We start from the raw sequence: 26,161 nt of genomic DNA on the forward strand, positions 1-26,161 counted from the left end.
TTGGGGTGGGGTTGTACCCACCACCTGGCTCCTCAGGTCCACGGTGGGAGGAGAAGCACACGGAGATAGAGAGGAAGAGGCAGGTGTGAACCGCTTGGCAGTTGCTTGAGGGGAGGGTAGAGAGTAGAGCCAGAGCTCCTGGGAGAGCCCAGGCTGCCACCGCCTCAGAGCGGTAGAGCAGGCGGTGAAAGGGGCCAGCAGTAGGGGCTGTGGGGCGCTCCCTCCCTCCACAGCCCACGCCTCACCGCACCTGAGCAGGCAGCTGTCCCACGTCTCACTGTGGAGGACACCTCGCCAAGCCCACCCCCTGCGGGTGCTGACCTCCACGCAGTCACGGATTCCCCTAGTGCAGGGCGCGGTGCGCGGAGGGGTGCCCTGCTGTGCACGCTGCCCGGGCCTCCAGCCCCTCCTCCCCCAGCCTCCTGGTCCCAAGCAGTACAGGCAGGACAGAGGCCTCTGGGGCCAGGCGAGTTCCCAGGAGGCCCCGCTCCTCGTCGGCTGAGTCCTGGGGCTCAGCCCTCCCCACTTGAGGGCAGCCAGGGGCAGGTAGGTGGGATTGGGAACACAGACCGTTGGGTGGCCTCTCCCAGGTATGAGGCAGAGCCAGAGCCAGAGACCACCAAGAGACCACCCCCCGCCTCCAGCTGCCTGACCGCCATATGGGCGGCCGACTCCTTGCTGTGAGGAAGGTGGGGTGTTCCCGGCTGTGTGAGTGCCCGCTGACCAGTGGCCTCCTTAGACAAATTATAATTAAAGGAATAAATTTTCTCCTTTGGTGTCAGCACAACTTTGACCTGGGCAGGAAAGCACAGCCTGCCCCTCCTCGAGAGGGGCAGGGGCTCCACCTCCTCTCCCCCTGACTTTTCCTCGGGCTCCTCCTGGCTGCTGGGCTTCTCTGGGACAGTGTCAGCCCCTGTGTGGGGTACGCGAGCCATGGGGAGGTGGGTATCCGGGAGAGAAGAGCAGAGCCTAGTCCCCACCCTCCTCCCCAGGGATCGAGGACTTCCCTCCGGGTCCAAGGTTGGCCCAACCAAAGGGCCCAGCCCTGGGACCTCTCCCGGCGTGCAGCCAGGTACGGGCTGTGACGCGTGCTGCCTGGGGCCGGGAGTCTGTCTCTGTCGCTGCTGTGGAGCAGAAGCCCCAGGTCCATCTGCTAGAGCCATCTCCCCCAGCCCAGGCTCCAGGGCTGGCTCCCAGGCGTGTTCAGAGCCCCAGGCCCTGGAGCGAGGCGGATTTGTGGTAGGCTCCTGCCACTCACTGGCTGTCACACACCCCTGGGCAGGTCACAGGTCCCTGTGCCTCATCTCCTCGTCTGTGACCTGCTGACCCCACCCTGTGTGCTGAGAAGTCACACAGAGTGGCATGAGAGGGATCAAGAGAGGGCTCCCCGCCTCCCGAGCTGTGCGCCCAAGGCCCTACCCTGCTGTCTCCCTCCCTTCCCGATGTCTCTTTCTGGGGCTCCCTCTGCCCAGGGCCATGATTTCCTGGGGAGGAGGAGTCCCGCCAGGGTGCCGTGGGGCTGCAGACCTGCCCGGCTGCTCCCCCTGACCCCAGAGCCCCTGACTTAGGCTCCTGCGCCTGGGAAGGTGAGCCGCTGCCTGGCGGGGCGGGGCGGGGCGGCCGAGCCGAGCTCCCAGTGTCTATTTTGGGAAGGTCCCCGGGCAGCGCAAGCGCTCCGAAGGCTCGCGCCTCCTGCTCCGTGGCTGCTGAGGGTTTTCAGCTGAACCCGGTCGCACCCTCAGCACCTCGCGGCCTCTTTCCCAGCCAGCTACTTGACGCGCATTTTTTAACACTGCACAGCAGTCGAGTGCCGCCTCCCACTGCGAGCCCCACACTGGCAGTGTTTAAGAGCAAAAGGTGGCGAGGGGAGAGGGAAGTAAACCCGCCCCGCCCCCTCAGCAGCCAGGCCAGGGGCCCAAGTCTGACAGGCAGACACATGGTGACCACGGTCCCTGGCGGAAGCAGCTGGCGCCACCGCGGCACCGGCAGCCTGGGTGACAGCCTGGGAAGCCATGCTCACCGGCCGCGATCCGATGACACTGTCAGCCACGGGCTGGCAGGTGTGCGGCACCATGTGCCACCTGGACCGGCCTCCGACGTGGACCCCCGATCGGTGTCCCCAGCTTGGGAGCCAGGACACCCCTGTGGCCTGGGGCTAGCCAGCTGCTCTTCGGCCCACCCCCCACCCCCACACCAAAACCAGCCCTGTTGGTGTTTCAGCCCCCTGGGCCACCGAGCAGAGCACCTCCCTCCCATCGGGGGTCTCGCTGCTCAACCCTGGAGCCACCCCTTCTTCTCAGCTTGAAGACACTGAGGCTCAGAGGGGCGGACACTGGCCAGAGGGCGGCGGCCCGGGAGGGACTCGGCAGCAGGCTGGATGTGGAGAGGAGTGCCTGAAGGTCCAGCCTGGGGGTGTGGGGGAGTTTGGACGTGGACAGGCTGCGTAAGGTGTCAGAATGCTTGTGTGACCAGGTCTGGAACTCATGAGAGGGGACTGAGCTGCCTGGGTCCTGGCAAAGGTCGTCCTGGGGAGGTCGAGGGAGGCGCCTCCAGGTGGCAGGAGGGCCACCTGCCTGGGCCTCCCATGCAGCTCTGATGGGGCGGCTCAGGGCCAGGCAGTTTGGGGACATCCCTTTTTAAGCCTGGAATGCTTTGTCATTGCCTCAGGTCCCTAGAATTTCTGAGTGATGTCACTTCTGCCTCTTACCACCAGATTCATTTCAGCAGCTGCCTGAGGGAAATTGAATCTGGCCTGAGAAGGTTCATGTGTGTGTGTGTGTGTGTGTGTGTGTGTGTGTGTGTGTGTGTGAGAGAGAGAGAGAGAGAGAGAGAGAGGAACCGTGGGCCTTCGTGGCCATCTGAGCAGCCTCTGGCCCCCACCTGCCCACCTTGGCTCTGGGGGGTGGTGACCTTGTGCCTAAAAGGGAGGCAGGGGGCTGTACATCAGTCTGGACTCCCTCCACCTTCTCATGCAGGACAAGCATTGCCCACCTGCCCCTCGTCTGCTACTGCCCTAGCCCCAGCCCCCCCCCCAACCCCAACTGCCCTGTCTGTGGGCATCCTGTCACCTGCTCCCTTCTTGTCACCACTGTCCATCTCATGCACAGCTCCCCCTTGGGCCAGTCAGTGAGCTCAGAGAGCACCTGATTAGTCTTTGTGCTTAGGGTTTTGGGGAATGGGCACCTGCCATGGCCCATGAGGGCCTCAGAGCCAGATGTGCTCGTCCAGGGCCTATGGAGGCTGAGGTCAGCACGGAGGTCCCTGTAGAGCCTGAGAGTGAAGACCTCAGGCTTTGCAGCTACGTACTCACTGTGATGTTTTTGTCGGATAACCCTGTCAATACGTAAGAATCACTACTGGCTCCTACGAAGCCAGGGGGCATTCGTGGACCCCCCCCTCAGGTCCCATATCCCTGGGCCCTGTTCCTGGCAGAGGGACGTGGTGGGGAGCCCCCCCCCCAGCCCACCTGCCGATCCTGGGACCACCTGCCTTGAGACGAGGCCACCAGCCAGCTGCCAGATCTGGTCCCTGGACAGGCCGCCACCCTGCACCGGGTGGGGGTCTGGTAGGGTCCCAGCAGTGTATGCGACCCAGGCTGAAGGGAGCGTAGGCGGTTTCCCTTAGGGGGCAGCAGTGCCTGCACCGAGAGTGGGAACCCTGACAAGGCTGCGCTGAGCAGCTTGGTGGGCAGCGGAGAGCCTGGGGCCCGTGGACCTGCCATGATGTGGCCCTCTTTCCCCACAGGCCGCACGGACCCTACCAGCAGCTGCAGCCGCTCCCTGGCCAGGTACGTCCCTCAGGGTTGGGCCTGGGGCTCACGGGTTGGGTGGGAGGGTCCCTCAGGCTCACAAAGCTCCACCCCCATCCACAGCCGGGCCGTCCAGCGCAGCCTGGCCATCGTCCGGCAGGCAAGGCAGCGGCGGCGGAAGCAGCAGCAGGAATACTGCATGTACTACAACCGGTTCGGCAGGTGCAACCACGGCCAGCACTGCCCCTACATCCACGACCCCGACAAGGTGGCCGTGTGCACCAGGTGCCCTCCGTCCCACCGGGCCGGGGGGGGGGGGGGGCGGCGCAGGGGGCCATGCAGGCGCCCTGCCTCTGGCTTCCCCTGCGCCTCTGACCCTCTTCCCTCCTTTGCACAGGTTTCTCCGGGGCACGTGCAAGAAGACAGATGGGACATGCCCCTTCTCCCACCATGTGTCCAAGGAGAAGGTGAGCTCCCCCAGGCACCCGGCCTCCCTGCAGGCCCCGCCCCACGGTTCACCCCAGGCAGGGCTGCTGGCTGTGTGACCACCCCTACCCCGTGCCCCGGGGTGGCATCCCCCAGCTGCCACCCAAGCTGGGACCCAGCCCAGGCTGGGTGAGAGGTTGGCGGGGTCAGGCAGGGTGTGCTTAGAAGGGCAGCCGAGGACAGGTGGGCGCACTGCGGGGTCCCTCTCTCGCAGGCCCCTCCCCTTAGCCACCGTGAGCATGGGGGACCCCCTCATACAGTGCCCACCGTGGGGGCAGAGCCAGGGCAGTGCTGGGGCCCTGGCAGCAGCATGCCAGGAGCCCTGAGATGGGGGCTTAACGCGGGCTGGGCTGCCTGCCACCCACCCCCACTCTGGGGCCGCAGCAGGGTTAGAGGAGGCGGGATCGGGCCGAGGCTGCCGCTACAACAGCTTTTCCCCTTGAGGAACTTGAAAAGAATCAGCATTTTTCTCCCTAATAGAGCTTCGAAACTCTGTTGTGAGCAATTTGGAAATTCACGTCGAGTTTCAGGTTCATTAGCTCCGGCTCCGAAGCCGGTGCACATTCTGAGCTGTCTAATGTGGACGCCGCACTCGCGCCCTGAATTAATGTTATTGTTATTTGTGTGGACGTGGTGGGTGCAAACAAGGTTAATTGAAATGAGAATGCAGTTTCCTCTCGATAACGGCCGTGCTGACAGCTAGGAGGAGTTCCGTTTGCTGTAAGAGTTGGCTTTATTATCCCTTTTTATTAGGGCTAATTTGGGCTCTATATCAAAAGCCACATTAAGGGAATTGTTTGCAGCCGCACCACCGCAAGCCCCAAACGGGCCAGCCCTTCTCCCCTGTGCGCTGCAGTTAAAAGACAATTAAAAATAAACTCTTCACGTTAAATCACCCTTTGTTTCTTTGCTTTCTCCCTCATTCCCTCCCTGGCCTCCCCCCTGCCCTGCCCTGGAAACCCCTGCATGGGGTTCCTGGCAGGCCGGCCAGAGCTCAGTGTGGAAGTGTGAGGAGCCAAGCCCTGGGGTGCCCACTAGTGGAGACCCCCGCGGGGAACAGGGGCTGCAGTGGGGTGCGTGAAGGCGGGTCTGACAGGAGAGAGGAGGAGAGGCGAGCTCCCAGAGAGGCTCCTGCAGGGGTAGCAGGCCTGGGGAAGGTGGGAGGCCCAGGGAGGGGCCCCAGAGAGGAGTCGCCTGACAAAGTGGCAACTGCAGAGGTCAGGGTGGGCAAGATCAGAGATCCTTCCTCGCTGGCCCTCAGGCCTCAGCTTCCTCCAACGGGGGAAGGTGGGCTTCATTTCTCTCTCTCTCCCCCAGTCTAGGGGCCAGGGACTGCTGCGCTGCACAGCCCTGCCCAGGCTGCCCATTGCATGTTCCCTTCCTGCCCCCCGCCCCCGCCCAGGTCTTCCCTGGGCCCACCTGCTGGCAGCCAGGGCACTGGAGCCAGGCCCCCTGCCAGGCCTCTGCAGTGCCAGCCTGTGGTCAGTGCAGCCCTGGGCTGCTCCAGGGCATTTCCCTGCCTACCCACAGTCCATCCCTAGGCTTCCCTGGGTGGAAACAGGTCACCAGCCCATGGACACTGCCAGGTGTCCAGGCAGCTGGGAAATTGGCTGAATCTCTAGGCCCTGTAGGCTGTCGCCCTACCTAGAGCCCCCATGCTCTGTGTCCCCCTTGCGCTTCCAGACAGCAGCCCCTCCTGGCCTATCCCGCCATGGCCCCACTGCCTGGACACTAGGCAGTCTCAGAGCAGCTGACAGAACATCTGGACCTCAGCCATCCTGCAGGGATGTCTTCACCTGGGCTGTTTGAGGGCACGTGTGCCTGCCCAGACAACTTTGCCTTCTGGGGAAGCAGGGGGTCTGCCTTTGGGGTGGGCAGCCCTCACCTGGCATGGCCCCAGGTGCTCTTGGCTCCTGATGACCCCCTCCTGCTGGCCAGCAGTGTGTGTCCCTTTCTCCCTAGGCGGGGGTCTCTGTGTGGCTCACACCTGGCCTTGGAGCCCCAGGCAGGCCCTTCGAGTCCAGGCGTTTTACCTGTGAAGTGAGGTGCAGGCTCCTGACGGAGGGCTGCTGGAGGCGGGGGCCACAGTAGCACTGGGCAGACTGGGCCCATGTGCCAAAGGAGCCGCGTGGGTCTGCTGGCCCTCACCACCGTCCCCTTGCCCCTACAGATGCCCGTGTGCTCCTACTTCTTAAAGGGGATTTGCAGCAACAGCAGCTGTCCCTATAGCCACGTCTACGTGTCCCGGAAGGCAGAGGTCTGCACCGACTTTCTCAAAGGCTACTGCCCACTGGGTGCAAAGGTGAGGGGCGTGGGGGGTCGGCGGGCAGCACCCAGTCCCCAGCAGTGGGCCGGCTGTGCTCCTCAGGATCTTCCTTGGAGGTCGCGTAACCCCAGGGTGACGGGGTAACCCCCGTGGAAACGGGCTGGTGCAAGGGGAATGAGGAAACCGGGTCGCGAGGGCCGCCTGCGAGCTGGCAGCTCTGCTTCGCCTTCTCTTCGCGGGCACGTCACTGCGCTGTCGCCCTCGCCTGTCAGCGAGAGTGGTGCTGTGGTGGGAAATTCCCGACAGCCGAGCACGCTGGCTCCTTCCCTTCTCAGTTACCGTCCTGCTCTCCAGAGGGGACTCTGTCGCCCTCCTCATCCCCACGTGGGCCTGCGGGGCGGCAGGGCCCTGGGCTGGGAACCCCAAGACAGGCCTTTTTAGTCCCAGGGGCCGCTGGGGCCTGCAGTCTGGATTGGGGCGACCGGAGCTGGGGCTTCCTGGGGACCCCCAGTGGGCAGGGCAGCAGGCCGGGGCCTGAGCAAGGGGAACACGCATCAGTGCGGGGACAGCCTGAGACCTGACCATCCCCCACCCCCCACCCCCATTTCACACCGTGGGGCCCGTGTCCCTTCCTTCCCCACGTCCTCTCCCTCCTGCCACAAGGCCAGGGTCTGGGCCTGGCCAGGCTTGGCAGACCTGGGGACCCAACCTGGAGCCAGCGGGTCGCCTTGAAGGACGCCCAGAGCCCTGGCAGGGAGGCCCCTCCCCGGGAGGTGGGGCCCGGGTAGGGTGGGGTGGCGGGACCCCCGCGGATGCTGTGCGTGATTAGTGTAAGATATTCCAATGTAAATGAAAATATCAAAGTGATATTTAAGTCCTGCTTCTATTAGTGGAAGTGCTTACTGCGTCCCTTTCGGCGTGTTGGCGCTGCGTGTCTGCCGCATGATGGATAGCGGCTTGTAATTATATATGGGGGAAAGCGCTGAGCAGGCCAGATCCAGCGGGAGGCGAGGCAGCAGCCTGGGCCGGTGAGGGTTAATTTTATTCTCTAAATAATATAAAAAGTGCTGAGTCGTCGCCTTGTGCCTGATGTACAAGTCCTCAAACGGGCCCCAGAGAGTTTATAATATTCCACTGAATCAAGTGAAATTGTTAACCTTGCTTCATAAAGCCCTGGCTTGTTAAAGAGGTGCGCTCCCTTTTCTTGTGAATCATTTAGGCTGGGAGTAAATCTCTGCTCCTTTCCCTCTTCGGGGGCCACACGTCTGCTGCGGGACCTGCCGCTCCGGCCCCCCGGCCCGTCTCCTCTCCTTCCCTCAGGAGAGTCCCTTCTGTCCCTCAGCTGCTCAGGACACATGGGCAAGGACAGGAGTCCTTCCGTGGGATGCCCGCCGCCTCGGGGGGCCTGACACCTGGACGCCATGGTTCCAGCAAGGGCGGTGCCGTGCTCACTTGACAGGGTGTCCGCTGAGGGGCCTCCCCTTGTCCCCTCTCTGGCTAATGCATGTTTGAGGGAGACACTTGGAGACTCCGGACGCCCTTATGCTCACCTGCTAGTTTTCATAGCCCCTGGCGATTCTCGTCTGCCACCTTCTCTTTCCCAGCACCCACTTGTTCCCATTGAGGCCTGTGTGTGTGCACGTGTGCGTGTGCGTGTGCACGAACGTGTGTGCGTGTGTGTGTATGTGTGCACGAACGTGTGTGTGCACGAGCGTGTGTGTGTGCGTGCATGTGCGTGTGTACTTGTGCGTGCGTGTGGCTGTGGCCCTGGGCTCCTGCCGTGCACAGTCCGCGTCCTGCTGAGCGAGGCTCCCGTGACCCGCGACGTGTGCTGCGGTCACTCCGTATGCTCCGGCTCCACCAGAGGCTGCTGGCCGCCAGCGTCCAGAACTGGGAGATGCCCGTGTGCGTGTGGTGTCAGTCCGTCGCTGCCCCATATCAAACCCGGGAGTCCGCCTGCCACCGCCCTTGCAGCCCAGTGCTCTCTGCTGAGGCCTCTGCTGGCCTGCGCATCAGTGCATGGCCTGCACGGGGTGCTCTGGTTGCTAGCGGGGCTCCTGGCAGTCCGCTGAGCTGCTAGGGACGGCCCTCCACGGCCCCTGCTGTCCTCTATGTCGTCCTGCCTCACACAAGCTCTCATGTCCTGCCAGCATCACCCTTTGGCTTCAAGGTCCCAGGCCGAGTTTGTATCACTGGTTGGCATTGCTGGTGGTGTCCTTCCTTCGGCTGAAATCCTTCCTGTGTTTGTGGGGGAGAGTCCGTGTGTGTCACCCTGCGGTCCTGTTCCCGGACCTGCCCCGTCCTCCTCAGTGCAGTGGGCCTGAGAGGAGGCCCCGGGGCAGGGGCTCAGACCCTAGCCCAACCCCGTCCCTACCGCATGAGACCCACCGCACCTCACTGCCTCACCCCTTGGGGCCTCCACTTCTTGTTCAGTAAAATTAGGCTGATGGGAGTCCCTGCCGCAGCGGGGATGGTGGCAAGTAGAACTTTCTTTGCCGCCTTTGGAGCAGGCCTTGGGCAAGTGTTAGCTCTTGTTGAGTTGGCTGTAGTGTGAAGTCGGATACCACTTAGGCTTCATCCGTGGAGTGGGCCCTGTCCCTCCAAACTGCGTACGAGACTCCCCTGCTCTCCTGTCTGCTTCGGGTGCCTGTTTTAAGAAGCCCAGCTTCATGGAGGTGCAGCTCCAGTGTCACCGGTTCAGCGCAGAGGCGGGGTCGCGCAGCAGTCCCCAGCATCCAGTTCCAGAGCACGTCTGTCACTGCAGACACTCCTCCACTCCCCTTGGGGTCAGTCCCATCTGTGCTCCCCCCAGCCAGACAGTAGTGATCTACCCGCCGTCTCTGCACACGGGTCTTTTCTGGACGTGTCCCACCTGGAAGTCCTGCAGCGCACAACCTTTGCGGTCCGCCCTCTCCCTTCTAATCTGGTTTTGAGGGTCAGGCCCACGCTCCTTTTCATGGCTGAACAGTGCACCATTATGGGCAGAGAGCCCGTTGCGTTCGTTCATTCGTCAGGGGGTGGACGTTTGGGTTGTCCCCAGTTTGGGGCCATGTGAACGTTGGTGTGCGAATCTGTGTGAGCACACGGGCTCTCGTCCTCTGGCGTAGACACCTAGGAGTGGGGTTGCTGGGTCGCGTGGCGGCTGCAGGCCTCACTACGTGGTTTCTCGTGTGGCCGCGCTGCCTTACGGTGCCACCAGGAGCGAATGCGGCTTCATTCGGTCACGTGCTGCCAGCACTTGTCACCGTCTGTCCTGTTGACCTCGGCTCTCTGGCGCTGTGAGGCGGTCTCACTGTGGCTTCATTTTGCGTTTCCCTGACAGCTAATGATGGTCAACGCTGCGTGTTTCTTGGCCATTCCTTTATCTTTGTTTACGCTGTTTTATTGAGGGGGAGCTGTGTGGCTCAGGCGATTGCGCTTCTGACTCTTGATTTCGGCTGGGGTCATGATCTCAGGGTTGTGGGATCGAGCCCCCATGTCAGGCTCTGCGCTCAGTGGGGAGTCTGCTTGAGTTTCTCTCTCCCTCTCCTGCCTGCTGCTCTCCCTGCTCCTTCTCTCTCTCACTCTCTCTCAAATAAATAGTTCTAAAAAAATTTTTTTTAATAAAATCTTAAAAAAAACCCACAGTTTTATTGAGATAAAATTCATGTAGCATACAATTCACCTATTTAAGTGTACAATAGAATGATTTTTGGTATATTACATTATTAAATTTTTTAATTGTGATAAAATAAATATAATGTAAAATTTTCCGTTTCTTTTTCTTTTTTAAAAATTTTTATTATTTGAGAGAGAGAGAGTGAGCACAAGCAGGGGGAGGGGCAGAGGGAGAGGGAGAAGCAGGTCCCCGCTGAGCAGGGAGCCCGATGTGGACTCGATCCCAGGACCCTGGGATCCTGACCTGAGCTGAAGGCAGACGCTCAGCCGACGGAGCCATGCAGGCGTCCCCGAATTTGCCGTTTCTATCTGTACAACGCAGTGGCATTGCTCGTGCTCACGGTGTTGCACGGCCACCACGATGGTCTATTTCCAGAACTTTTTCATCACCCCAGGCGGAAGCCGTAAGCATTCAGGGATGACTCCCCACTACCCCTGCTCCTCAGCCTCGGGCCCCGCCGAGCTGCACTTTGTCCCTGTGGACCGGCCTGTCGGTAGGTATTTAATAGCGGTAGACTCCTCGCGTCTGTCCTCTTGTGTCCGCTTCTCTCACTCAGCGGACTGTCGGCAGTCGTCCACGTGGTAGCCTGTACCTCACTCCTCTGAGGGCCCATAACATCCCATTTACATCCGGACCACACTCGGGGGGACGCTTGGGTTGTGCCTTCTGGGTCCGTAGCTCATGCTGCTGGGGACGTGGTCGTGTCAGCCTCTCTTCAAGTGCCTGCTGTCACGGCCTTTGCATGGATAACCGGGAGTGGAACCGCAGGACCATCTGGCAGTTCGAGGTCGAGCTTTCTGAGGAACCGACAAGCTGTTTTCCGTGATGGTTGTGCTATTGTACGCCCCTACCAGCAGCTTACCTCCTCGCCAGGTCTCTGTTACCCCCTTCTTCTAATAGCCGTCGTAGTGGGTATCTGGTTGTTTAAACTTGCATCGCCCTGAAGACTAAGGATGTGGAGCACCTTTTCGTGTCCTTGTTGGTCATCGGTACATCTTTGCAGAAATGTCTGTTCACCTCCTTTGCCCATTTTTGAATGGGGTTGTTTGGGGGTGTTTTGTTGTTGAGTCATAAGACTTCTTTATATGTTCTGGAAATTAAACCCTTGTCAGAAGAGGATGTATGACTCTTTTCTCCCATTCTGTCTTTTCACTCTCTTGACAGTGTACTTTGATGCATGAGTTTTTCATTGATTAAGTACAGTTTATCTGTTTTTTTTCCATTGCATGTGTTTTGGGTGTTATATCTGAGAAACACTTGTCCAACGCAATGTCAGCGAACCTTTTCCCTGTGTATTCTTGTGAGAGTTTAATAGTTTCAGTTCTTAAGTTTAGGTGTTTGATCCATTTTGAGTCAATTTTCGTATGCGGTATAAGACGAGGGCCCAGCGTCAGTCTCCTGTGTGTGGGCAGTTTGCCCAGCACCATTTGCTGAAAAGGCTGTGCTTCCCCCACTGGCACCTTGTTGAAAGTCTGTTCGCCATGTATATGGTGGTTCGTTTCTGGGCACTGTGTTCTGTCCCATTGGTCTCTATGTCTGTCCTTAACCAAGCGTTTTGATTATGATAGCTTTGTAATAAATTTTGAAATCAGGAAATATAAATCCCTCAATTTTATTGTTCTTTTCCAAGATTATTTTGACTATTCGGGGGTCATTTGAGATTCCATATGAATTTTAGGGTGGGCTTTTTCTTTAAAAAAACAAAAAACGGGGGGTGGCTTTGGAATTTGGTAGGGATTGCATTGACTCTGTAGGTCATTCTGGGTGCTTTTGTCATCTCGATAACAGGAAGTCTTCCAGTCCATGAACATGGGATGTCTTTCCATTTATTTAGACTTTCTTTAATTTCTTTCAGCAGTATTTTGTAGTTTTTAGTGTGTAAGTTTTTTGCCTCCTTGGTTAAAATTATTCCAAAGTATCTTACATTTTTTGATGTTATTGTAAATGGAATTTTAAAAAATTTCCTCTTTTAGATTGTTCTTTGCAAGTGTGTAGTAGTAAGTTGATTTTGTGTGTGTGTGTTGATTTTATATTCTGGAATTTTGCTGACTCCATATATCAGCTCTGACAGTTTTTTTGTGGGTTCTTTAGGGTTTTCTATATGATAACAGAGATAATTTTCTTCCTTTTAAACTTAGATTTTACATATTTTTAAAATATTTATTTAGCCTAATTGACTAGAATTGCTAGTACTGTGTTGAATAAAAGTGGCAAAAGGGGGCATCCTTGTCTTGTTCTTCGTCTTAGAGGAAAAGCTTTTAGTCTTTCACCATCATTGAATGTGATGTTAGTTGTGGGCTTTTCACGTATGATTTTTATCCTGTTGGGGATGTTCCTTTCTATTCCTGGTTTATTTTGTGTTTTTATTGTAAAAGGTGTTGAGTCTTGTCAGATCTTTTTTGCATCAGTTGAGATGATCATGTGGTTTTCTTCTTCCTTCATTCTGTTAAGGTGGCCAATCAGTCATATTGACCACCTTGAATTACATTTATGCTGATTGATTTTTGTATGTTGAATATCCTTGCATTCTAAGAATAAATCCCATTGCTGGGGCGCCTGGGTGGCACAGCGGTTAAGCGTCTGCCTTCAGCTCAGGGCGTGATCCCGGCGTTCTGGGATTGAGCCCCACATCAGGCTCTTCCACTATGAGCCTGCTTCTTCCTCTCCCACTCCCCCTGCTTGTGTTCCCTCTCTCGCTGGCTGTCTCTATCTCTGTCACATAAATAAATAAAATCTTTAAAAAAAAAAAAAAAGAATAAATCCCATTGCTGAGTTCAGTTTTTTAGTATTTTGTTGATGAGTTTTTGCATCTATATTTATGAGGAATTATTGATCTGTAGTTTCCTTTCCTGTAGTGTCTTTGGTTTGGTATCAGGGTAAGGCTAGCCTCATAGGTTGTTTGGCTATTTGGAGCTGGGAAGGATTCCTTACACTTCAGTTTTTTGGAAGGATTTGAGAAGAATTGGTGTTCATTCTTCGTTACGTGTTTAGTAGAATTCACCAGTGAAGCCCTCTGGTCTCGGGCTTCTCTTTATTGGTAGGTTTCTGATTACTGACTCAGTCCCCTCACTGTAGAAAGAGCCAGTCAGAGTTTCTGTTTCTTCTTGAGTCAGTTTTTGTGGATTGTGTATTTCTAGGAATTGGTCCATCTCATCTAAGTTGTTAAAATCGTATGGGTAGAATTGGTTGAAGTACGCCGTAATTATCTTTCTGATGTGTGCAGGGTCTGTAGTGACCTGTTTCATTCCTGATATTGGATATTTGTGACTTTTACCTTTTTCTTTGTTCGTTTTGCTAGAGGTTTGTCAATATTATTGATCTTTTTAAAGGGTCAGCTCTTTGTTTCATTGATTTTTCTCTTATTGTTTTTTTTTTTCTTTTTGGTTTTATTGATTTCTGCTCATATCATTACTTTTTCTTTCTGTTCCTTTGGGTTTATTTTGCTCCACCACCCCCCCTCCCCGCCCCAGGTCTTGAGGTGGGAATTTTGACTATTGATTTGAAATATTTCCTCTTATGTATGAATTTAGTTAGCTGGATCCTACAAATTTTGAGATGTATTTTCATTTAGTTCTGGTTGTTTTTGTTCGTTGTCTCTGCCCACCCCTTGAGACTTTCTCTTTGGTCCACAGATTATTGTTTGGTTTCCAAGTGTTTGGAGATTTTCCTGTTATCTTTCTGTCACTGATTCCTAGTTGTGAGTCTGTGATGGTGAAGAATATACTCTGTATGATTTTAATTCTTTTTTAAGTTTTTTTGGCTTTGTGTTATGGCCCAGGATATGCTTGGTATATGTTCTGTGGGCACTTGAAAATAATATATACTTGACCCTTGTTGAGTAAAGTGGAATGTGTTATAAATATTGATAAGATTTTGCTGGTTAAAGGCATTTCTGAATTATTCTGTATCCTTGCTGATTTTCTATTTAGTTGTTCAGTCAGTTGTTGAGAGGGGGGTGTTGAAGTCACCACCTATAACTTTGGGTTTGTTGCTTTCTCCGTTCATATCTATCAGTTTTTACTTCATGTATTTCGTAGCTCCTATTTTGTGCATGTAAATTTAAGATCGCTAGGTCTTCTTGATGGAGTGATGCTTTTATCAGTATAAAATGTTACCTCTCTGTAATTTTCTTTACTCTGAAGTCTGCTTTATGTGGTATTAATGCGGCCACTCCTGCTCTCATTCGATCAGTGTTTGCGTGATATAACTTCTTTCCCTGCTTTTGATTTGAGCTCACCTATCACACTGTATTTGAAGTACCTTTCTTGTAGACAGCAGATAGTTGGCTCATCTTTTAAAACTGACTTGTCAGTCTTTGTCTTTTAATTGGTATATTTAGGCTAGTTACACTTAATGTAATTATTGCTATGTTAGGGGTTAGGTCTGCAATTTGATTTCTGTTAGTTTCTGTGTTTTGTTCTGTTCTTCATTTCTGTCTTTTTGTCTGTTACTTGAACAATTTTATTGTTCTTATCACTGGTGTTGTCATTTACCAGTTCAGTTGAAGTGCAGAAACCTCACCTTCCTTTATGTCCCTTTACCCTTCTCCATCCGTACCTGCCTTGCATATGTCTTTCACAGACATTTAAAACCACAGCAGACACTGACAGTTTTTGCTTCAATATTCAAACATAATTGAGGAGACTCAAGGGAAGTCTGGTGTGTTTACCCATATTTTGGTCATCTCAGTCTGCCCTTCTGGTGTTCCAAGGCTTTGTCTCTTATTGTTTCCTTTCTGTTTAGAAAACTTACTATAGCATTTTTAGGGCAGGTCTGCTGGTGACGAATTTTCATGGTTTTCCTTCATTTAAGAATGTCTGGATTTCCCCACATTCTTGAAGGATTTTTTTTTTTTTTTTTTTTTCTGCATATGGGCTTCTGAGCTGATGGTTCTCCGTCTCAGCACTTGTAAATGTTATACGACCTCCTCTGGCCTCGATGGTGCTGAAGGAGAAATCCACTGTCATTTGAACTTTTCCCCCACAGGTAAAGTGTCACTGTTCTCTGGCTGTTTGGAGGATTCTTTGTCTGTAGCTTTTACAAGTTTGACTGTGGTGCAGTTTTTGGTGGATTTCTTTGCTTTTTACTGTTTTGGGTTCACTCAGCTTCTTGAATCTGTAGGCTTATGTTTTTTGGCAAGTTTGGGATATTTTCAGCCATTACTCTTGTGTTCTTTCTCCTCTCCTTCCATAGCTCTGATTGCATGAATGTGGTATTCCCACGGGCTCCTGAGGCATTCTCCATGTTAGAAAGTCTGTTTTCTTTCTCTGTCAGGCAGATTGGTTAATTTCTGTTATTCTGTCTTCCAGCTCATGGAGTCTTTCCTTGGTGCCTCCCTTCTGCTGTTGAGACCATACACTGAGTTTTTTTTTATTTCAGTTATTATACTTTTCAGTTCTAAAATTTCCATTTGGTTCTACCTTTTATTTTCTTTTTCTTGGTTGAGACTTTCTATGTTTTCGTTGTTTTAGCAGGTTTTTAATTGCTTGTTGAAACACACTTGTGGGGGGTACCTGGCGAGCTCGGTTGGCGGAGTGTGAAACTCCTGATCTTGGGGTTGTGAGTTTGAGCCCTGTGTTGGGTATAGAAATTACTTAAGAATAAAATCATAAAAATAAAATAAATAAACACATTCATGGTGCCCCTTTAAAATCGTTGCCACACCTCTGCTACTTCATGCTGCCATATGTGCTGTTGTCTGGAATTCCATTCAGTTCAAGGTCTGTACATTTTTCTGTTGTGATGAGCTACTTTTTATTGAAACCTGGATGTGTTATGAGGGTCTGGATCTTATTTAAACCTCCTATTTCAGCTAGTGCCCTGTGACACCGTGGGTGCAAGGGGAGTAGAGATCCAGGCCCCCCAGTTGGCCTCCACTGACTCCTGAGGAAGGGTTTCCCTGTTCCTCCTGGGTGGGTGGTATACTTACTTCCCGCCAAGCCTCCACTGGGGCTTCCCTGACTGGGAGGGGAAGGGGCCCCCGCATTCCCGCTTCTTCAGGGCCACCTCTGGCACCACCCTAGCAAGGCAGGTAGGGGCACTGGGGGCCGGGTCTCCCCACCCAGTCTTTGCTGGCCTGGGTGGGGTGGACAGTGTGTCGAGGGATCTGGCTGGACTGTCCCTTATCTGCACCTGTGGACACTTCCAGGTTGCTTCTTCAGTTCCATGTCAGGAATGACAAAGCAGAAGAAAGTTCCGGGGACCCACTGCCACACTGGCCTGTAGGTCCCTGACAGACCCTTCCTGTGGTCGTCACCTGTGTGGTGCCCAGTGCCCCCTGCCGCCTGCTTCACTGCTCCTCTGGGAGGCTTATTCACTGCGGGGAGCCCGGCACGGACTGTGCTCATGATTTATGTGTTTGATAAGCTGCTTGTTTGTAAAACTGTGGATTTACGGAGAAGTTGCAAAGCTAGTGCAGAGTCCCCATGCACCCCTCCCGCAGCCCTTGCTGTGGCCGGCCCCCACCAGCAGCAGGCTAACCGTCCACATCGGAAGAGTAGCATGGGTGCATTCCTGCCAGCCTGACTCCAGGCTCGGTCTGCACTCTGTCTGGTTTCCCACTAATTTCCGTTTTCTGGGGCAGCCCATTGGATTTGGTTACCGTTTTGGAGTGAATGACTGAGTGAGGCCTTGACCCAAATGACCGCAGGAGTAGACGAGGATGGGCGCCTCCAGGGGCTGCTCAGAGGGAGAGTGGTTGAACACAGTTAGAGGAGGGATGGGGCGGGGGTCCGGGACTGTCTCCAAGCTGGGGAAGAGGTAGCTGTGGTGTGGGAGCATGGGAAGGAAGACGGTGAGTCACTGGGCACAGGGGACGTTGATGAAGCACCCCACTGGCACTGCGGGCAGAAGAGGCGGGAACTGGCCCCCAGGAAGGACAGGTGGCGATGGAGGCCAGTGTTTGGCCGGCTGAGGATGGAGACGAGCCAGCGAGACCGGGAGGAGTGGGAAGGCCAGGGCCCCTGCACAGCACCGTGTTGGGGGCCGCCGTGGGAAGGCCAGGGGCCTGCACAGCACCGTGTTGGGGGCTGCCGTGGGAAGGCCAGGGCCCCTGCACAGCACCGTGTTGGGGGCCGCCGTGGGAAGGCCAGGGCCCCTGCACAGCACCGTGTTGGGGGCCGCCGTGGGAAGGCCAGGGGCCTGCACAGCACCGTGTTGGGGGCTGCCGTGGGAAGGCCAGGGCCCCTGCACAGCACCGTGTTGGGGGCTGCCGTGGGAAGGCCAGGGCCCTGCACAGCACTGTGTTGGGGGCTGCCGTGGATGAGCTAGATGGAAGATTCGGGCCCGTTCTTGGGCAAGGAAGAGCGTGCTGTGGAGAGGCAGGCGGCCCCCCTGAGTCCCGGCAGACTGGCCGGCCTGGAGCAGGCAGCCAGTGGGGAAAGGGCCCTGGGAAGGAGGTGGGGACCATGGGAGCCCCGGTGGCTGTGGGGGCGAGCACAAGTGGGCATTGCACTTGGTCCTGGCCTCTCGTGGCCTCACGCCTCTGGAAGGTGCTTCATGGAGGTCCGCTGACGGCCTGTGGGGGTCAGAGCATTAGCACTTGTCGTTAGCAAGGTGCAGGCCACCAGTCTGGGGGGTAGGCGACCTGCTGTCGTAGATGCTGGAGATGGTTTCCGGGTGGCTTATGCCCACTCACACTTGTGGACCAGTTTTCTTGCCAGTGCTTGGCGACATTCAACCTCTTTTTTCCTCTTTGAACGATTGAAGGACGAAAAGTTACTTCACTGTATTTTTTAATTTGCCTTTACTGGACTTATGAGGCCAAATGCCTTCCCTGTGTTTAAACCTTTTGGGCCTTTCCTTCTGAAAAATACGTGGGATTTTGTTGGTTTCTTTAGGTGAGAGTGGGGACAGTTTTCCACTGGGTTGGTTTTCTCTTGCTGATCACAGGGAATTTATAAGGTATAAATATGAACATAAAAATACATAAATATAAACTATTCTGGACATTAGCCTTTTGTCAGTCACATAAGTGGCAAACATCTTTGTGGTTTATTTTTTCCCTTCTTCGTGGTGTTGTTTTGAAGAACGGAAGTTCTTAATTTTAGTGAAAATGATTGTATCAATCTTTCTTTACAGCTTGCACCTTTGTGTCTTGTATGAAAAATCCTGCCACCTTCCAGAAGTTTGGAGGGCCTTCCAAAAGCCCCGTAGGCTGGCCTTTCACACGTGGGCCTGTCTCCTTTGATCTAAGTGTCTGATGTGAGGTCGGGGTCCAGTTTCATTTTGCCCAAGCACCTTGCATTGGAAGGCCCATTTCCGGTAGGGTTCGTGGATGGGGCTCTGTCTTGGGGCTCTCGACTCCGCTCTGTGTGTATCCTTGAGCCGGTTCCGTGCTCACCGGAGTCCTTGAGCCTCACGGTAATTCCTAAATACAAGGTAAATTCTTTCACCTTGTTCTTCTTCATAGGTGTTTTCACCTTTATCCTTCCAGAACTATGTTTTATTTTTTTTTTTAATTTTTTTTTAAAGATTTTATTTATTTATTTGACAGAGACAGCCAGCGAGAGAGGGAACACAAGCAGGGGGAGTGGGAGAGGAAGAAGCAGGCTCCCAGCGGAGAAGCCTGATGTGGGGCTTGATCCCATAACGCCGGGATCACGCCCTGAGCCGAAGACAGACGCTTAACCGCTGTGCCACCCAGGTGCCCCCAGAACTATGTTTTAGATCCAATGTAACTTAAAAAAAAAAGTTAGAAATTTGATTGAGATTGTCTTGAATCGGGGTCTCTGTTTGGTGAGCGCTGGTCCCTGTCTTTCCAGGCAGTCTCTGGGCCTGTGAGCCGGCATCTGGCTCTGCTTGCACAGGCTGCACCTCGATGCCTTTTACTGAAGCTCTTCTTTGTCTCCGTGACATTTGTTCCTGTCATTTTTATTTTTATTATTATTATAAATAACGTGTTTTGAAATTTTATTTTTTTCACTGTTCGTTGGTGTGTAGACATGCAGTGCTTTATACTGATTTTGTCTCCAGGAGCCCTGCTAAACGGTATTAGTGATTGTTCCAGTTTATCCACAGACTCTCCGGTTTGCTACATAAATAGAAATGTATCTTTTGCAGATAATGGTCATTTTCCCTCCTTTGAGCTCAAATGTGTTTTCTCCCTTTTCTTGCCTCTGCCCCAGCTGTGGTCCCAGCACCGTGCTAATTAGTGATGGTAGTGGGCTTCCTGCCTTTCCCCGCTGTGAGTGATGCTTTCTGGAAGGTTCTTTCAAGAAACCCGTTATATTGGGCCACCTGGTGGCCCACTTGGTTGAGTGTCTGACTCTTGATTGTGGCTCAGGTCGTGATCTCAGGGTCCTGGGATCAAGGCCCAAGTCAGACTCACCCTCCCTCTGTCCCTCCCCCCACTGGCACTCTCTCTAAAATAAATAAGTAAATCTTTTTTTTTTTTTAAAGAAACCCTTTGTATTAAACTAAGGAAATTCCATTCAACCAGTAATCTGCTAAACTTTGAATTAATGCTGAATTTATGAAACACTATTTGTATCTGTTGAGGCCACGGTATGATTCCACCCGTGTAGTCTGTCAGCGTGCTGATTGCCGTTTGTTGATTTTCTCAGTTAAGCCGACCTTGCATTCCTGAGGTAAGCCCAGCCTGGTCCTGGGGCGGCAGTGTGTCCGTGCCCTGCGGGACTCTGTCACACCTCATGTAGCCGTGGGTGAAAATGGCCTGAGTGCCCTTTTGTGGTCTCGTGTGGTCAGGTTTTGCTCTCAGGGCCGCTGCAGCCCTGAGACAGAGTTGAGAGTCGTCCTCTCTGCCCCCGGCTGCGGACCGCTTCCTGCAAGGCCGGCTTACTGGACGAGCAGTGGGGCCCCAGGAAGACCCTGGGCTGCAGCTTGCTGTGTTTCTTAACTAGTGATTCACATGCATTTATGGTCCAAGGAATATTTGCTCACGTTTTTTTTTCTTGTCAGTGTTTCTAGAATTTGTCAGTTTCATCTGCGTTTTCATGTTCGCTGGCGTGGAGGTTGTTGGTTCTGTTGCCCTGGTGGCTCTTCCTCTGCAGTGCCAGTCCCAGGGCACACTTGTCCTTCCTAATGCTTATGTGTCCCTCTTTATTTCCTGATTCATCTTACCAGAGAACCGACTCTTTGCCCTCGGTTTTGGCTGCTCGTTCGTGTCTTCATCTGTCTCTGCTCTTACCTAGTATTCCCTTCCCTCTGCTTAGCACGGGGCATTCTGCTGTCCCCCCACCCGCTGAGCCGGGCCTGCTCCCTAACCCCTAACGGAGCCTGAAAGCCTGAGGACATCTCTCCGTGGTTTCTTATTTGACCTGCAATTGCTTAGTAGTGTTTTTGCTAATTTCCAGGCGTTTGGGGTTTTCTGGGGCTTCTGTTCGGTGGTTTGGCCTCGCTCTTTCCTCAGTGGGCCGGGTCTGCATGAAGATGTGAGGCCCTTGGAATTAGAGACACAGTTTGTGTCCAATATCCTTCTGAGTAGCTTTCTGCCATCATTGTACCTTCTTGACAGCTCTTGGAGGATTCAAGAACATTCTTCATATCCGACCCTGGATGTGTGGTGGTTCTAGGGAGGAGGGTTATAGCTCAGACCAGCACTGCCCAGTAGGAAGGTCTGCCAGATGTGAGCCACATGTGGGATTTTAAATGTTTTAGTAGCCACCTTAAAAGAGCAAAAACGGAACAGGTGAAATAAATTTCAGTTATTCTGCCCCACATTTCCACATGCAGTCAGAGAGGAAACATAACTGTGGCCTTTTACGTTCTTCCTTCTTGCCCAGCCCGGCCTCCTCTGATCTGGCAGCCCCATGCTGCCGCAGAGGCTCGGGGTCGCCGTGTGGCTTGTGGCTACTGCCGTGGACAGCCCAGGGGCAGACGCCCTCTGGCCACCTATCTGCGTGCACTCGGCATCCCGGGAACTGGCTTCTCTTGTCTGGTGCCAGGTCTTCTCCACGCAGAGACCCTTCCTGTTCCCTCCCCCTGCCAAACTGCCCTCCTTCCCCAGCAGACCCCACCCTCTGGACCTCTTTGAGCAGACCTCACGAGGCTTCAGCTCTGTGTGAAGGGCACAGGGGAATGAGCAAGTGAGCAAACATTAGCCTTCTCTTGGGGGCAGGGATGGGTCTGGCCCCACCACAGGGCAAGCTGGCAGGGGGGTGCCGTGGGTGTTCAGGGGTCCTGCTGCCTGCCCAGATGGCCCTGCCAGTTCCAGCCTGCTCCCGTCTGCATGCCAGCCCCCAAGCACCAGTGTGAGGGGTTTCTAGTCTGTTGGTGGCAGCTGGGGGGCAGGTGTGAGGCCAAGAATTGGGCTGGTGCTCAGATTCTGCTCCAAGAATGGGCACACGCTCCATGGGGTCCTCAACCAGGCTGTCAGTGCTGGGTGCTGGGTGCTGGGAGCAGGGCCAAAACCGGGGCTCCGAGGACGGGCTCCCAGGAGGAGCTTGGCCGGAAGTGGCTTCAAGGCTGTTCTCCGAGCAGTTCAGCCGGGACACAGCCCCTGTGCTGGGTGTGAGCGCCGTGGCCACTCCAGCGCCCAGGCTGGCTTTCAGCTCAGTTCTGGGTGGGATTGGCAGAGACTGTGTTGTTCCTGTCGCCTGATCCAACATGAGGGGCAGTTGCTACATTCCGACTCTCCCAGGTCATGCCCACTGAGCCAGCTGCAGGGGTGGGTGGAGATCAGAGCACCCCTCCCCTGGAAGGGCCTCAGGCAGGAAGTAGGTGTGGAGCAAGCCTAGAGAGCTGGGCCCGATCACTCCCAACAGCTCCCGCCCCGGAAGCAGGCAGGCCAAGGAAAGGCCAGCCATGGGCAGAGCTCCATGGCTCCCTGTGGGCCTAGTGGGCAGCGCTGAGGCCTCGTGCTGCCCCGAGCACCTGCTGAGCGGCACGCCCCAAACTGGGTATAATTAGCCACCGTGACAGGTGTGGTGGATCGGGTGTGCGCTGGCCTCGGCCGACCTGGGCACCCCTGGGCTTGAAGCCTGATCCCCATGCAGTAAGGTCCTCCCAGGCACTGAGCCTACCCCCACATCCCCATCTTCTGCAGTCAGGAGGGGGGATTAGTGCCCCAGGAATCCCTATCCCAGCCGAGCAAGACCCCCCCCCCCAGGCCAGCCCGGTCCCTGCCTTCTGTCCAGGCCCAGGGCCCGTCTGGGCAGCGCTGGCCCTCGCCCTTCTGATTGCTCAGGGTGCATGGATGGTGGCAGTGCAGGCTGCTCTGGCCTGGGGGGCCTCAGGCCCGGGGGGGAGGGAGGCAGAGCAGGTGGGGCCACCCCCCAGGGTGCAGAGGCCTGGACGGGCTCCCCCAGCTGCGCCTCTTCCCCCCACAGTGCAAGAAGAAACACACACTGCTGTGCCCTGACTTCTCTCGCAGGGGCCTCTGCCCCCGGGGCGCCCAGTGCCAGCTGCTGCACCGCAGCCAGAAGCGCCTCGGCCGGCGGGCGGCCCCAGAGCCGGGTGGTGCACCTCCCAGGGCCAAGGCCTCCTCCAGCCACGGAGCCAGGTGACGGGGACAGCGGGGGCTGTGTGCGTCAGCTTGGGGGGGGGGGTCCTGAAGCAGTTCCTCCCTGCTCTTGGAGACATGCAGGACCTGAGCGGGGAGCCCCTATACCCCTTCGCAGCCCTTAAGTCTTCAGACCCAAAAAGAAACCTCAGTTCAAAGTTGGGGATCAAGCTGAGGACCTCCCTGGCCCAGACTGGCCTATGTGGGCCTGCCTGGTCCCTGCCTCAGCTACCCCACTCGCACCCCCAGAAAAGGGAAGATCCTGGGTGAGGCTCGTGGCTGGGGCCACGTTGTGCTCACCTGTCCTGTGAGTGGGCTCTCTGGCAGGTGAGGACAGGGTCGGTGTGGAGCCGGGGCCTGCTGGCCAGGCTCACCCCAGCTGCCTCAGGTCAGAGGACCCATGTCGTCATTGCCTGTCCTTTGGGACCGAGGGCCGGCCTCAGACCTGGATGGCGATGCCCCGTGGCTGCTGGGACAGGTGCCGCACAGCTGGTTGGCTAGCGCCCTCTGGACCCCAGCCCTGCGGAGCAGCCGCCCACCCTCACACTCCTGCTCCCCTTCCTTTCCCACAGGAAGTCCTCGGCTGCCCAGCGCCCCACCAGACAGACGCCCATCTCCCCTACCTCCGTGGCTGCTGGCTCGGCCTCCCCTCCCTCCTCCCCACGGGTGTTAGCTGCAGCCTCAGGCTCTCCCCTGTCATCAAAGCCTCCCTCGTCCCCCTCTCCCTCCTCCTCCCCCCTCCCCTCTCCCTCCTCCCCCTCCCCCTCCTCCCCCTCCTCCCCCTCCCTGTCCTTGGACCAGGAGGAACTGTCTCTCCAGGAGGAGGCTGTCTCAGCGGCGGGCTCCGGCAGCCTCTCCAAGCTGCCTTCCTTCATCTCCCTGCAGTCCTCGCCGAGCCCAGGAGGCCAGCCCAGGGCCCGGACCTCCAGAAGCCCCCCAACCAAGGACTCAGGTAGGCAGCTTGGCCCCTTGGGGCCCAGCATGGCACAGCCAGGGGCTCTTTTTTCAATGCCCACATCAGACCCACCGAGTCAGAATTCCCAGGTGGGGCCTGGGCTGGGTGCTGCTGGGCCACGCCCCCTGCTGGCAGGTGCTCGCCTCCCGCCCACAGGGGCCAGGCCGGCCGAGGTGTGAGCGGCCGCAGCCGCCGCCGCACAGACCACCCCAGCCGAGGGCTGATTTAATTAGAAAGCACCCATTTCTGTTAATTTGTTCTGGAAGATCACCGCGCACTCCTGGAGAGAACAGATGTTCCCTCTCCCCCGATGAACATTTGGGGCTTGGTAAATGGCTCCACTCAGCCTTGTTTAGGAGAGAAAAGAGGATTTTATGGCTGCAAACGACCCTTTCTGTAAACATTTTACAGCTCTCCGCGCGTTTGAGTGACGATAAACCCCACGCAGCTCGGCGGGCTGCAAATTTGCGACCATACGGCTATCATTTTATTGTCATATTTCACGGTCGTAACGTTAATGGAAGATGCTTGCCGCAGCCTTCTCTAACGGCTCCGCTGAGCACGCTCAAACGCCTGCCTCCGAGGGGCCGGGACGACGGTGCCTGTGTGCAGCCCCCACTTCAGGGCGCAAAGCTGCGGCCAGGCCCTCCACCTGCCCGCCTGGGACCAGGACACCAGCTACTTCCATCTGGGCAGGCTGCACTGGGGTGGGGAGGGAGCAGGTGGGGGCCCCAAGGCAGCCAACCCCAGGGTCACTGGAGGCCGACAGGGTGGGCAAGGCCTAGGAGAGGCTGCAGAGACCTCCGCTGGCCTCCGAGGCTCCATCAGCCTTTATTTCCTGCCAGCCCTCCCCCGACCTGGCCAGGGCTGGGAGCTAGAGGGGTAGGTGGAGGTGGGCCTGGGAGGGCTCCGGGTCAGGAGACCGGGCTGCACCCACCCAGGCAGCTACCCCGTGGGGGCCATGGCCTACAGGCAGAGGCCAGTGAAGTCTGTAGGCCTGGAGCCCTGGCTGGCTGGGCCTGGCCTCTGGGTTCTGGCTTGGCTGAGCAGGTGACTGGAGTCCTCAGTCCTGACATGGGGGGCCCAGGAGGAGCGGCAGGCTCACGGGGACACGTAAATGGTGCCGTGCCCTGGGGCAGCTCTGTGGTCAGTGGGGACGGCAGCCTGAGAGGTGGCCTGGAGCATTCATAGCAGAGGAGAGGCATTGAGGCCCAGTGAGCACAGGGCACGTGGGGCAGGAACCCCCCCTCGGACGTGACTTTCCGTCCTCAGGCCCCCTGCTCTGCTGTGGGAAGCCCTCCCTGCCCCCAGGCCCTGTCCTTCTGCACAGGGACCCAGGTCCCTCCACCTCCCCAGCCAGCTGCTCGCAGGTGCACACGGTGCGGCTTCTTCCAGTGAGCTGGAAGGCACGGCGCAACCGTCACGTGCGGGTCTGGCAGCCTCGCCGCAGGTGTGAGCGTGCCCCGAGTCGTCGGGCTGCATGCAGGCAGCACGTGCCTGGTATTTATGGCCACACCGGCAGATTGCCGTGGCTCCCTGCACCCCAGGGCAGGCGGGGCCTGGAAGGCGGCCTGATCAATGCCACTTCCCCCCACTGTGTGGGCCTGGGCTGGATGGAGTCTCCCCCATCCTGACCCAGAAGCTTTGGCAGTAGGGGCACTCCTCCCTGGCTAGGGGGTTCCTGGCACCTGACCTTTGCCCCTCTTGGAACAGGGAAAACTCTGCACATCAAACCCCGTCTGTGAGGGTCCAGGGGGCCGGCCCGCGCCTACCTCAGCCCCTCGTTCCCGCAGAGGAAGGAGGCTCCACCTGCCCCTGCCCCGGAGGAGGGGCCGCCTGCCACCGAGTCCCCCCCGGGAGCCCCGGGGTCGTTGCTCTGCCCGCCTGGCTTTCAGCCTTCCGTGACCAGTGTGCACCCAGGGCCTCGCCTTGTCCTTGGGCCGGGCTCCGCCCAGCCAGCCCCTCTGCACACCCACCTTCCTCCCACCCCCACCCCTGGGTCCTGAGCCTCGCACCCAGGATGTGCTCCAACCCCCAGCCCAGAGGGGTGCCAGGCAGGGCTCACCGCCAGGCCTGTGCCCACTGTGGGTGTGAGAGCAGCTGTGTCACGCACCCCCCACCTTGCCCCAGGACTCCTGCCAGGCTCCCTGGTGGGTGTTTTAGGTTCAGCAATAAAGGTTCTGTCCTGTGTCCGCTTGGCTCTTCTGACTGCCGTCACATCGCCGCCCAGCCCCACCTGCACCAGCTCGGATGGACACACGCTGTCCACAGACCCCAGAGGTGCCCCCTCCCAGCGGTGCCTCGCGGAAGAGAAAGGGCTGCCCACAGATCTTGGCGGCTGCAGGGTCTCTGTACAGGAAGGTCGGCCCTCCTCCCCACCTCCCTGAAATGGCTTAGAGGGCTGGGGCAACCTTTCCCCCATGGCCTGGGCCCGAGAGGAGGCCCTGGGGACGTGTTGGATGCAACAGGCTGGAGCCAGGGTCCCTCAAGCTGAGGTTCCATCCCCAGCCCCTGCTCTGGGTGTCGGGAGAGTGGCTGGGCCGGGGAGGGGGAGGGCGGGCAGCCGGAGGTGTGGGCGTTGCTGGAGG

At 56.4% G+C, this 26,161-nt stretch overlaps 1 protein-coding gene across 3 annotated transcripts in view; it reads left to right on the forward strand.

Annotated features, from left to right (window-relative positions):
- The window catches only part of ZC3H3 (zinc finger CCCH-type containing 3), an 88,860-nt gene extending 63,097 nt beyond the window's left edge, over positions 1–25,763 (forward strand). The window contains exons 6-12 of one of the 3 annotated variants that reach the window (XM_045777209.2): positions 3,745–3,787; positions 3,872–4,033; positions 4,146–4,215; positions 6,405–6,536; positions 22,446–22,618; positions 23,504–23,570; positions 25,287–25,763. In XM_045777209.2, coding sequence (XP_045633165.2) covers positions 3,745–3,787; positions 3,872–4,033; positions 4,146–4,215; positions 6,405–6,536; positions 22,446–22,618; positions 23,504–23,570; positions 25,287–25,478 — 839 coding nt within the window. In that variant the 3' untranslated portion in view covers positions 25,479–25,763. Of the gene's footprint in view, positions 1–3,744; positions 3,788–3,871; positions 4,034–4,145; positions 4,216–6,404; positions 6,537–22,445; positions 22,619–23,190; positions 23,571–25,286 lie in introns of all 3 variants that reach the window. The other 2 variants (XM_087864535.1, XM_087864536.1) reach the window with 2 other exon arrangements.
- The last annotated feature ends 398 nt before the right edge of the window (positions 25,764–26,161 follow it).

The sequence above is a fragment of the Ursus americanus genome, chromosome 9 (genome assembly GCF_024610735.1).
Source record: "Ursus americanus isolate L20-20 chromosome 9, mUrsAme1.1.p, whole genome shotgun sequence".
NCBI lineage: Eukaryota > Metazoa > Chordata > Mammalia > Carnivora > Ursidae > Ursus > Ursus americanus.